Source organism: Nyctereutes procyonoides, unplaced genomic scaffold (assembly GCF_905146905.1).
Source record: "Nyctereutes procyonoides isolate TBG_1078 unplaced genomic scaffold, NYPRO_anot_genome, whole genome shotgun sequence".
NCBI classification, from domain to species: Eukaryota; Metazoa; Chordata; class Mammalia; order Carnivora; family Canidae; genus Nyctereutes; species Nyctereutes procyonoides.
Window position 1 is genome coordinate 23653552 of NW_026575142.1, and position 13515 is coordinate 23667066.

At 41.4% G+C, this 13515-nt stretch overlaps 1 protein-coding gene across 1 annotated transcript in view; it reads left to right on the top strand.

The window, feature by feature from the left end:
- FAP (fibroblast activation protein alpha) overlaps positions 1 to 12315 on the top strand; it is a 73913-nt gene extending 61598 nt beyond the window's left edge. Inside the window, exons 22-27 of the mRNA XM_055308088.1 lie at positions 559 to 613; positions 8383 to 8482; positions 9546 to 9610; positions 10111 to 10183; positions 10446 to 10519; positions 11930 to 12315. Of these exons, the coding sequence (XP_055164063.1) occupies positions 559 to 613; positions 8383 to 8482; positions 9546 to 9610; positions 10111 to 10183; positions 10446 to 10519; positions 11930 to 12031 (469 nt within the window). The 3' untranslated portion in view covers positions 12032 to 12315. The remainder of the gene's footprint in view (positions 1 to 558; positions 614 to 8382; positions 8483 to 9545; positions 9611 to 10110; positions 10184 to 10445; positions 10520 to 11929) is intronic.
- Positions 12316 to 13515: the final 1200 nt, after the last annotated feature.

Here is a 13515-nt window from a genome sequence, read left to right on the forward strand (position 1 = left end):
CATGTCCATATCCTAAAAGATATGTATAATTATCTGTATTGTGATAACTTGAGGGTACCTGAGTATGAAATGGGAGAGGGATGGTTATTTTTCCACGCATGAAAGTGACCAAAAGTGACATGGTGATTATCACTAACATCTAAGCATTTAAGATTGATAAAATTTAAAGCAGCAGCAACAAAAATCTTTTTTCCAAAATCTGGGGATTTAGGAATTTGGTCCTAGTCGTGGTGCTATTACTTCTTGTGTTGCTGTCAGCCTGGGTCTTGAACTCTTGAGTCTCAAGTAACTCACTCACACAATTAGGATACTAGACCTGTAGCCCTGCAAATACTACCCAATAGATGTACAGTAGAGTCTGAAGGATCCGTTTTATCCTTTGCAGAAAGCATGATAATATTCTTTTAATTATTTGTAAGTGCAGTGTTATTATGCATGTGTTTAAACAAAGAAAATGGAGCGTTTCTATTAAATCTTTGGATTAAATATGCTTGTGTAATGAAGTAAATGTCATGTGTACACACTTAAAATTCTAAAAATTTGTTTCTTTTGCTTTAGAAAATTCATAGAAATGGGTTTCATTGATGAAAAAAGAATAGCCATATGGGGCTGGGTGAGTTGTTTTATATGTTTTATGCCTGTTATTCAGCTCAGCAATCATAATTTTCTAAAGTGTGCGCTTATAAGGTTTCTCATGAAATGTTAATGTTGCAACATCATTTAATCTGTCAATGGAAACAGTCAATTTGGATAATCTAGGCTTCAAAGTGGTGGCTTTAAGTGTTCGTTTTTCCCAATCATTTAGTTTCTTCCATATAGCAAATTAACTGATAACTGACATATTTTTACTTAATTTTTTTGTATTAGACTATAGTATACTGAACTGAACTATCTTTCAGAGGTTCAATTTCCTTTGTTATTTTAGATTTCATATATATCTTTTTATATTTCATCATTTCATTTTTATGAAAAGCTAAGCAAATCTTTGCAATCACAGAAACTTTTAAAATATAAATTCCCTAGTACCTAGCCTATCCCAATCATCTCTTGGCTGTTTTGATTCTTTTTTTTTGGGGGGGGGGGTGGATAATCAAGTTCTCTTACCAGATCTAATATTAATTTGTGTCAGTGGGAGAGAAGTATAATTTAGTTTTCAAGTCATAGGTCATGAAGATAATTGCCCATGTTTGAGGAGCTGTGAAGGTTCTCAACATACACATGAAAAGGAAGTGGCAAAACTTCCCAAATCCTGGGCAATGAAGTCACTGGAAAGTTTAGAGAAATATTGGAAAGAGTTTAGATTTGCCCATTATAAATTATGATAATTACCCTTCAAAGAAGATTTCCTGTTTCACTTTTTGGTCTGAATTTGTACATTTGCAAGTCAATTTGCAGCCGTTTGGGCTTGGGTTGTTTTTCTTGGCTGTTTTCTCTGAGAGCGGCCTGCTTTCAGATGGAGGGAATGAAACCCAATATTGAAGGGAATCTGCAGGCTCCGGCTCAGCTCTCAGCTCAGTGACCAGATGAAGAGCTGTTATGAATTTGTGGAAAGTTGTTACTTCAAGCCATTTGGTCCTTCTTAAAACTATCAAATGTTAAATATCTAAACAGAACAGAATTCAAATGGGTGGAAATCAATGAAATATTTTTATAGTGAAATATTTCAGATAAGATCTCTCCCACCATCCATTTTTATGAAATTTCCTAAAGTAAATTTTTGAAAGAATTCAAATTTCATGCCGAACACTTACATATCGTCGTTAACATTTCTCTTATAGTTTTAATTTTCTTTTACTGCAGCCTTTGAAATAACCAGGAAGTGGAACTTTTGATTTCATTTCTAGAACATCCTGGTATTAGTTTGGTAGAGAACCACCTATGTGATTTAAAGAACCCACTCCGCACCCCCAAAATACATGCATATCAGCCTGAGATTCTTCAATAAAAGATTGTCAAGAGGTCTGTGCAAATGCTACTAGAAGAGGTGGTCTAATAAGCCCCCTTTATTGCTTACTTTCCAACATGGCAATGATTGTGAGGTAAACCCCGAGAGCATGTGCAAAGAAGGAAAATGTGAACTGCCAGTGGATGCAACATTTGAGCAACCCCTCAATCAGCAGGACCCAGAAGATCCTGAAGGAAAAAGACCTTAAAACTACACTGTTTTTTTTTCCCATCAAATCTTTATGATTTATATAATCCACCCATCTGATTACTAACTAATGCATTTTTTCCTCGATGTAGTAAATTTTTATTGGATCTCAACTGGTCCTTTTTTTTTTAAAGATTTTATTTATTTATTCATGAGAGTCAGAGAGAGAGAAGGCACAGGCAGAGAGAGAAGCAGGCTCCATGCAGGGAGCCTGATGTGGGACTCGATCTGAGGACTCCAGGATCACACCCTGGGCTGAAGGCAGGTGCCCAACCATGAGCCGCCCAGGCATCCCTCAACTAGGTCTTATTTTAGGTTCTTTAGAAGATGAAAAGATGAGTAAGTTATAGCCCTGGCCCTCTATTAGATAAAACAGAACAAAAAAGGAACTGCTCAGCAATGTTCCAAGTGTTAAGACAGATACAACTTGAGGCGAGAACACCAGGGACAGGAGTGGTTCATTCTGGCTGTGAGAGCAAAGGGAAGATTCAGAAATGAGGCAGTGAAGAAGATAGGTCAGTAACGGTGCATTCCAGAAAATGAAGACAAACTTGCCCAGTCTTGAGGTAAAAATGAGTAAGGCATGGTTGGTCTGGATGCCAGAAACTTCAGAAGTGTAAAGCATGTAGTGAGGAAGGTGAAGGAAATGAGTTTGGATAGGTAGGTAGATAGCCAATACCAGGAGCCTTTTAGACTGCATAAAGGAGGATGGGCCCTATCTATGGCTCTGCCACACACTCCTCTTATTTTCCTACGTCTCCATGATCATTACACTCCATTCATTCTTCTGACATCCATGTTTTCCGGGGTCTGGCTATGGCCCCCATTGTTTTTCACTTCACTGGGGAAACCCATGTCATTTCAAAGATGGCAATGACTGCCGCTAGCCCCCACCTCTCTTCTGAGCTCCTTTCAAGTGCTCACTGACCATCTGTCCCAAATGTCTTACTGGAGCTTCAAGCCTAACCCACACAAGCTAAACTTGCTATAGTCTACTTAAAACAAGTCCTTGTCTTTATTTAAGGACCTCATCACACACCTAGTCACCCCAATTAGTAAATTCAGAGCACTTCCAATTTCTCTTGATCCCCAACTCCCACATCCCATTGGTAAGTAAGTTCTGTCAATGCTATCTTCAAACATCTAAATCTGTTCTCCTCGTCCTCAGAGCCAGCGCTTTAGTTCAGTTCTCTTCATATGTGGCTTAGATCAGACCTTCTCAAACTTTGGCTTTCATATGCATCAACCTGGAGAACTCGTTGAAACAGTTCCCAGGGCCCTACCATCAGAGATTCTGATTCAGTATTGAGGGTGAGGCCTGAGGATTTGCATTTCTAATAAGATCCCAGGTAATGCTGATTCTTTTGGTCCATGGACCATTGTGTGGTACCAGTTTAACTATCCCAGTTGCCTCTTAACTAGCCTTCCTGCTTTGATCTCACAAACTGCAATGTTGCTACTGAAGTTATTTTTCCAAAACATAACTTATATGCTTCTATACTTTCTAAGGCCACACATTGACCTTGGCCTGGTGCCCAAACTTATTTCCATGCATGGAAATCTCTTGACAATCTGGCTGTAACCTGCTCTTCCATGTTCATCTCTTTCCACTTTTCCTCACGCCTTTATGAATAATTTGACTATGTCTGCACTTCCTTACTTCCATGCTTTTGTGAATCCTCTTCCCTATACCTGCAATGCACCCATCTTCTTCTATTCTGCTCCTCTTCCTCCAAAATGGAAAACTTCTATTTATTCTTTAAAACCTGACTCAGATATGACTTTCTTTGTGCTCCAACAGTTCTTTATACTGCTGTTTTAGGAATTATGATGTTTTATCTTGTCGGTCTATTGGTTTCTCCCGTGAGAATGTAGGCTCATCGAGGGAATGGACTTGTCTTTTTTTAAAAGTTGTTTTCTCAAGTGTTTAGCATACTACTTGGTCATCCCACATACCAATGATGTCATTTAAACTGAATTTAATCCTATAAGTCAATGTTCTCCCAAATGTATCTTATTAGTACCAAGGACTTTCTCATGAAAAGATCCTCTGGTCTAATTATTGGATAAATCATGAACTCTACATAGTAGTGTGTATCAACTCTGTGAAGGAACAGTAAAGAATCCTGTTATATTTTGATTACTATAGCATTACTAAAAGGTATTTGATTCCTTAGATACTTTTTTTGAAATGTTTTCTTGAAATCAATAGAGAATAGAATTGGTGTCTTAGAAAGATACCCTTGGCTGAAGAGTGAAGGATGGTCTGAGGTGGGGGAGGGAGTGGGCCAAGGAGCTGGGTAAGAGGTAAGATTGGCAACAAATACCAAGGACCTGAATTTAGGCAGTGAAGTAGGAGGTGGAAAGAGGTCACAGCTCCAAGCCCTGTTTCCTAGTATAGTAAACAGGGACCTGTGGGAAACTGGAGATGCGAAAGAAGATGACCATGAGTCTTACTTAGCAATTATTGTGTTTCATGTCAAGAAGGATATGTCATATCTGTCTCCATGAAATGTTAGGCACTTGAGTGGTCTGAGAACTATACTGTAGCTCACCACATAAAATTTTGGTAGTCAATTGGTGAATAAGCTGCAAATCCTACGTTTCCCTCCATTATCCTAATTAAGAAGGGGAGAGGAGGCATTTTTATCTTACCCTTTTATTGTTCTGGCTCATACAAACCAAAATCCAATAGCTCTGTTTTTAGCTGTTTATTAGCTATCCACCAGGCACCCAGCACTATGCCAGGGAAGTGTCTGCTATAACCGGTTCATAACCAGGCAGTTTTGCCCCTCAGGGGACATTTGGCCATGTCTGGAGTCATTTTTTTGGTTGTCACAACTGGGGGAGTGCTACGTGGCAGCTAGTGAGTAGAGGCCAGAGATGCTGTTAAATACCCCACAATGGACAGGACAGGTCCCCAGAAGAAAGAATTATCCAGCCCAAGATGTCAACAGTGCTGAGGTTGCAAAACCCTGGTTGATGTGAAGAAAAAAACGGTAGTAATTATTCTGACAATTGAAGAGCAGCAGGGGTTTTGCCTAAATTATTAGAATAACAACCTCATTTATGGGCCTTGCTTTGTTAATATAGGCCTAGCCAGGTGGTGTTGAATAAGCATTAGTTCATGATTTAATCTTAGTTCCTTTCTCTTCCAGTGACTAATTATAAGCAATTTGAATTGCTATGTGTGATCAACGATGTAAAAGTAGGACAAATGCACCTCTAATGAGACTACATTAGACTCCAAAACTTCAAGTTCCCCAACGAGGTTTGCCCCAGTGCAAGGACAGAGAGGAAAGTCCTGGGTCATAGAGGCAGGTGTCCTGGCCTTGAGTCTCAGCTCTGCTGCTCCCTGCCTCCCAGAGCCCTCTACGTTCCCTCTGAGCCACGGCTTCCTCATCAGGAAAGGCAGCAGTGATTTCCTCACCAGGTCACTTGTGAGGCTTAGCTGAGTCCCTAGGGAAGTTATATATTCGACAAGCATCCCTTTTATTCCCCCCTCTGTGTTCCAGGCCATATTGTCAGTGCTGGGGATACATTCATTAACAAGACAGATGAAAATGTCTACCTTTATGGAGTCAGGAACAGTTGGGAAGAAAGACAATAAGTGTGATAAATGAGGATAATGAACAGGACGTTAAATGATGACAAGTTCTCTAGCGATAAACAAAAGCAAGAAAGGAGCATGATGCAGGGTTGGTATATTGAAGATGAGAAGGACAGGTGCAGTTCGACTCTTTTTGAGTTAAGGCTTGAAATGGGGAGGAAGTGAGCCATGCCCATATCCGGGGGAAGAGTGTTCTAGGCAGAGGACAGCAGCATCTGTGAAATTCCCGGGGCCGGATCAGGCCTGGAGAGTCCAGAGAACACGGGGAGAGCCGACAAGCAGGGGAACATCTGAGGTGGGAGAAGGGAAGCAGAGTGTGTGGGTTCTCAAAGAGGGCTGCAAGCGCCTTGGCCACACAAACGTTAGCTATTTATTACTATTGCCTGTAGGTAAAATGTTCCAATGCGCATTACGGCTCGCATAAGAGTGTTCTATAAACCCCTCAAAATTCTGTGCCCTTCTAAGAATGTTTTTAAAGATATCCTTCGTTTAAACAAAATGGCAAGGCATCTAAGTGCAAAGGACAAAATTCTAGAATTCTCATGGCCAATCTGCTCCGTGGGTTCCTTTCTTGCGACAGCCACCCACTCTGCCTTGGAGCCCCACCCATGGGAGAGCAGAAAAAAGTCAACTCGGGTTTATTTTATTTCCTCTTCATTTCTACAATAGGAATAGCTTTTCTAAGCTGCCTGAGAATTTAAAGAACACCTACTTTTGTTGTGCTGCTGCTACACTAGTTTTGCTCTTACAAATTCCTAGAGACAATTTGTATTCATCCTGGAAACATGGAGATTTTATTTAGATACAGCACTACTATCTAATCACTGAGCAGATATGGGCTAATAATCTGTGAGGTTTCAGGCAGGGATGTTCAAAACCCTTTTTATTAGATGTAAATGATCTTTATTTCAAATCTCACTTCATGCTATTTCAGCGGGACCCAGTACTGTTACTTGTAGTGAACACACTTTTCCAATAAAACCACAAACAATAATATTTCTAACTCAGGCTTATTTTACTCACATTTGAACCTAAAATTAAGAAAGAGAGAACTTCCATTTCAGTCATAGTCGTTGCTACCCTACGAATCAAAATCAATCATTTTTATAAGCGAAAATTTTCACGTACCAAAATGATTTTTAAAGCCACTGTTCCTTCTGTTTTTAAAATTTATTTTCCCCTATGAGAACATGCTTTAGTTCGCCTCTAAGTGTAATAAAAGGAGGCCATGAAATAATTGGAGCGGCCTCCTCTATTCTGCATTTTGTAGCCAAGGGTCCTCAATAAAAGTCCCCAGAACTGAAAACCTACAAGTGTTAACTAGTTGAAGAATTATTCCCTTAACTCATGAATTCAGCAAGACTGTTTAGCTTATTGCCCCATTCCATGTATTTCATGGGTTAAGAATGACTGCTGCCACTGATCTGCCCTCATTACCATGTCTGTCCGTCTGTCTGCCTGTCTGTCCCTCACTCTGTAAAACTTTCCCTCTCACCCTTTCACTCTCTCTAAAGACTGACTTTCCCATAGCAAAGGGTGATGAGATCCCTGCTGACCTAAGGGAAAATGGCTCCCAGAGGTTTGTGGTAAAAAGATCCTAAATATAAGGCACATTCTTAGTTGGAAAGTCCCACTGTCCTCTTATGACTTGTGGCGATGTTCCCATGTCGGGGCAACAATATGCACTGAGAATCACTTCCTGATCTAACACATACATTTTGGGGTTCAGAACCCAGAGCACTGTTCAATCCACATCCCCAGAAGAAGCATGTCTCTCAAGCATGTTTCTACAGCCCAAATCAGACTTCCAGGGGGAGATGCCACCTTATGTGCTCATTTCTTCACTTTCAGGAAAAGGTTCAAATTTCCAAGTGACATGGGCAGACATCTCCTGTTGTCCGGGTCACATTTCTGAATCATCTACCTCATTCCTTGGGGAAGAAAGTTGATGAGAGCTTACCCTACTCCCAACTCATTTTGCATTTCTTTGTTTTTCCATTTAATTTGTCGGGGACTATGTAAGACTTTTAAAGACACCAATGGCTTTTCCTCCTTTGAGCTGCTATGCCAGAAATCCTCAGAACAGAATAGGCAACACTACATTATACACAAACTCTGGCCATGTCTTTAACTATCCAAAAGGTTCTATGTCCTTCCCTTGTTGTTCTATTATGAAAACAAATAAGTAAATACACAGATGTGAGTATCGCCTCACGGGTCATCTGCAGGCTGTGGGAAGTATCTGGCTTTTACATTTGGGGAATAATCTCCTTTCTCTGTGCATTTCTTTCAAGTAAAATCCTGATTTTTGCTCTGGCAAGGTCCTCATTGGAAAAATATAGAGGAAAAAAACTGGGGGCAGAAAAATTGCAAAGATAACTATCTCTTAAACTGCCCCTACCATGCTCTGATTAGCACACCAAGTATTTTTAGTTTACTAGGGATGAAATTATGCTGTGTCAGATGGAGCTGCTGCCACGGGTGCAGGGTAGACATTTAATCTACCCCATGCATATCCCCGGCTCCCATCAGTACTTATTGTGAGCAGAGTTGCTGTAAAACGATGTTGGAGAGTTTGTGAAAGCAAATCTGGGACTGACTTATAATGATGTCTCCACAGTCCTATGGAGGCTATGTTTCATCACTGGCCCTTGCTTCAGGAACTGGTCTTTTCAAATGTGGGATAGCAGTGGCTCCTGTCTCCAGCTGGGAATATTACGGTATGGAAACATTTCATAAATGTTGCTGTGAAAACATTTAACACGTAATTACTCTATATTTGAGGTTGCTAGGAAAACAAATTATGCAGTAAAATTCACCCCAGCTTCACTGAGGGAAAATATAATCTATAAATGAGGTTGTTTATATGATTCATTGTGATCATGTTGCAACAATCAAGGAAATCTCAAGAACGAGGAAGAAAGGACTCTTCCAAAACCCAGGGTATGCTATCCTCTCCCCGAAACCTTGTGTCTCCTGCTAAACCAAACCTTGAAAACCAGAGCCGACTCTGTGTGTTTTTGCCGGCACACGGGTGCAGCATGACTGGTCCTTAAGGCACATCTTATGCGAAGTTGGGTGGAGCCAAACTGTTCACCTCCATGCCACAGCCTGTCATTTCATTGCTCCAGAAATCAGAGTGATTAAAAAAAAAATTGGTTAAGAAGTCCACCCCCATGTGTGCCTGTTTTTATGATTAACATCAATGCAGGATGATTATTTGGAATTGACTCTAATAATGGGACAAAAATTAGCTTTCATCAAACCCTTGTCCCTGTGTTGGAGTAAAAATGAGACAACTATAACTTGCAGGGAATCTTTATTCAGAAAAAGAAAGTGTGTGTGTGTGTGTGTGTGTGTGTGTGTGTGTGTGTTGGGAGAGGAGGATTCGAGGCACCTAGACCCATCCTAGATTAATGAGGACACCAGTAAAAGTACTAGAAGTGGCTACGTTTGTGATTTCTTTTAAAATCCAAGGAGGCCATTCCATTAGGTCCTCTCTAGCTCAACATTCCCTGCACTGAAGGGTGGAAGAGAAAAAGCTTCAGATCAGTCCTTCCTAATGGCAGCTGTTCCTGTTTCCTCCTTGGCTTCTCAAGCCCGGTTGAGGCAAATCGCAGAGCAAATGACGTGGGTGGAGCATTACAGTAAAGGAAAGCAAGAACCTTCCTCAGCAGCTCCGTGGGGGAAAGTGAGGAGCAGCAGTTCTCTAACCTCGGGGTCTTATTGGTTAGTGACATGACTGTATCACGTGTAAACAACATATTCTTATATATTTTATAGCATCTATCTACACAGAACGATTCATGGGCCTCCCAACAAAGAACGATAATCTCGAGCACTACAAAGTAAGCGTTTTCTCTTTAATCTAGGTCATTGAGTTCTTGCAAATGTGCTAAATACTTTTTGAGGCAGTCTTCAGAGTTTACACTTTTGCCGGGTCCCCAAGCAAATAGGCTGATCTTTTGTTAGCTGCAAAACACCTCACTCGGAAGGAATTTACTCTCCTTGGATTCTCTTCTTTCTTTCCCCATCCTCCCTTCCCTCACCTCCTTTTCCCCATCCTCCTGCCCACCCCCAACCCCTACACAGCTTGAGCGGGCATCATTTATGCCTAAGGTCTCACTCATATGTAACATATGACACATAAACTTCCCGTTTTTCAAACTAAGAATCAGATGGAAGTAATGCAAATGATGATGAAAATGTGTTGCTCTGACTCTTAAATATTTATCAACCAAAGCAATACATAATTTCAGTATTGGTGCTAAGTCCATCGCACAATGATTTAGCTAGTTTTCTATTAGAACTTGCAGCAACTAAAATGTTAATTTTTCCTCTTTTCCAGAATTCAACTGTGATGGCAAGAGCAGAATATTTCAGAAATGTAGACTATCTTCTCATCCACGGAACAGCAGATGGTGAGGTTTAAGCAAGACTCTTACACATAAAAATACTGAGCCAACATCACTTTGTTTAAGAAACATTAAGCATCCTCCTATGCCTGTGCTCGGGGTCAGTACCTAAGAGTCAGAGACATTTCCACAAATGAGTGCGATTACTCACTGCTGACAATGTCAACCGCACGACTAGATAATTGTCGGTGTTCATTTGCAGGCAGTACATTGTCACTCGATGCTTTCTGGTATTTAGCAGCACTTTAACTCTCTCTCTTTGTTGCAGATAATGTGCACTTTCAAAACTCAGCACAGATTGCTAAAGCTCTGGTTAATGCACAAGTGGATTTCCAGGCAATGGTACATAATTTCATTTTACTCCTGTTCACGGCCTTGGACCCGTAAGCTCAAAGGAGGAGGAATCTGATTTTTTCATTATCATTATCAATATCATTGTTATTTTTACTGAAGCCTGGCAAACGGGCTGTGAGGTAGCATAGGCGAAGGATTAGCGAGTGGGTCTTGGATCTTCCGCGAACTCCCTGAAGGACACTAGGCAAGCCGTATATGAAATGGAGACATCTGTGAGATTCGCTGATCTTCTAGCTCGAACATCCAATAGTTCTGTGATCCTGCTTGCATAAGTGTGGCTGCATGCTCGGCGTCCCCACAAAAAAAGCTGGGAGTCCCGAAGCAGCCAAAAGGTCTGTTTGTTCAGTAAGAAGCAGTTGGGGATGTTGTCAGTGGCCTCAGAGGCTCCTGAAGTCGGGGGGCTCTGCTCAGAGTTAGAGAACCCTGTCATCCGTGTGTCCCCAGGGCCCGACACGAGCCTGGTCCCGCACGGAGGCTCAACTTGTCCCCGAGCGAATGAATGAATGGGCTAGCTGGAGGACCCAGGCCGCACAAGGACTAGGAAGGGACACCAGAGAGGACAGTAAGGGGAGAACCATGGCAGAAGAGACAACCCCTCCTCGGGAGCATGAGTTCTCCCTCACTTGCTTTTCCTGAACAAGAACCTCAGAAAGGAAACCCCCTTTTTTAGAAATTGGGCTTTCGAAAACAATTTACAAAAGGGGATGTGAGATTTTTCTGATTTTTTTTAATTGTGATCCCCCCACCCCACCCCATGTAAATTCACCTTGTAAGTATACAGCATTCCATCAGGACCACTGGCCCTCTTTATTCAGTGAAAACAATAATCTCACCAGCATCTCTCCAACAATGAAGTTTGAATTTATAATGTCATCTCCCTGGGTGTTTTTAATGATACTATGCTTAACTCCTATGAAAGGTGTTTACGGTTCTATGTGTTGTGGATTTTCGGCAGCAGAGAGGAATTGGATTCAGAGGCTAAAAGCCTCGCAGAATTTTTGAGCTAGAGGAAGCCTCAGAGAAAACCAAATCCAACCTCCTCATTTTTCAAATGAGGAAACCGAGCTCCAGAGAAGCAAAGTAATAGACCCAACACACCAGCTCTGGAACACTTGCCTGCGTCCCGATCCCCCAGAAGGCTGGCCATTGTAAGAGCCCAGCCACCAAGATCTAAGATAGAAGCTTAAAGAATGCAAAAGAATAGCCAAGGTTAATAAAAGGCCTCTCTTGTCTTCCTGTTCTAAATGGTCACGTGTAAACTCTCTTATTAAGTGTTCCTAAGTAGCATTTCAATCACAATATCAGAAAAATTATCAGGACCTGCAAGCATTAAAAAGTCAAAGCTGGATGCATCGTGTGGCCACAGGGGTGACACAGGCTTCTCTCTTTGTGTTTCAGTGGTACTCTGACCAGAACCATGGCATACCCGGCCTGTCCTCGAAGCACTTATATACCCGCATGACCCACTTCCTAAAGCAGTGTTTTTCTTTGTCCGACTGAAGATGACGCAGATGCAAGCCTGTATCACAGTCTGAACACTTCGTATAAATGCCTCAGACCATTTGCTTGTTTTACTCTTTATGCTGTTCAATCTTGGTACAAACAAACAAATGAATGATGTTCTAAAGGCTGGCAGTAAGACTCAGAAGTTCAACCCAAATATTGTTTACATTTTCTGGCACTCTCTGAAAGAAAAGGGAACCATGCCTTTTGCTTTGGACACAGACAGTGTTGTATCACCTGTTCGTTCGAGGAAAATAATAAAGTGAGAAATTAAAGTACTATTATTTTGTCTCTGTGCATTCATTTCAGCTTATGGTTTTATCAGAAAGAAAGAGAAAGAAAGAAGAAAGAAAGAAAGAAAGAAAGAAAGAAAGAAAGAAAGAAAGAAAGAAAGAAAGAAAGAAAACGCTTGTGCTAAGCAAGCACCTGAGTGATATTAGGTGGTTTTGGAGAAGAATCTAAAAGAGTTTGGATTTTTATCATTAGAATTCCAAGGGCGGGAATGTATAACTCAGAGTACGCAAAACATTGTTCAGAAATCAAGTTTGAGATGCATTTTGTAGAGGCATCCTGATGTTTGCACTCTATGCTGTCCCTCCAAGAAATGTTCATTACATTTCTCCCAGGTTTCTTCAAACTAACCAAAAGCATTTGATAAAGACAAAGTGAGAATTTTTTAATTCAGGCTCCTTTTCATTAACGCTTCGAATTTGGAAGCATTCCTGTTTTGTATCCCTTTCAAGAATTAGTACTGGTAACTGCCTTCGGATTGCTAACCCACCACCAAACCAAGCAAGCAAAACAATTCAATAAAAAGGACATCTGCAGCTAGGAAGAAAAAATGTCGTATCTATGAGATTCTTCAGGGGTTTGAGTTTGACATTATCGAGCTCATTCTGAAAAAGAAAAAAAAAAAGCCATAATGCCTGCTATCCCGAAGGTGAAGCTTTGCCAGTACGGGTCCCCATCAATTAGAAACTTACAGGCAGCTTCCATCTCTGTGACGGCCACAGAATTAAAAGATCCAGGTCACCAGAAGAGATTTCTTAAATGAATGTTGGAAGTGTCAATGGAGCCACTCCCTAGGGGACTTTTCATTGATGTGTTTCCTGGCACTAGGTTGCTCTGGATGATTTCTCCCGTCCCTAGCTTGATTCTAGCTAGAGGCAGAAGACCCTCGTGCCTTCTCTCAGGCTCTCTAGCCAAAAGAACCAACCCTGGCTTGCAGCATTACTGCAGGAAGGGTCCTCGAAGGTCACAGACCACACACACCTCTGGAATTGTCAGACATTTCTCTGTCCAACTCTGTCTCCACTCCTGCTTTCTGAAATCAGGCCTCCCACTCAGGCCACATAATCCCACCTCACCCATAAGGAAGGGGTGCCCTGTCCAGGAGCTTGGGTAGCATCCATACCGATTCAGGGCTGGCCATAGTCCTTCCTCCCCATACCTTTGCAACTACTGATGCCCTGAGGGACACA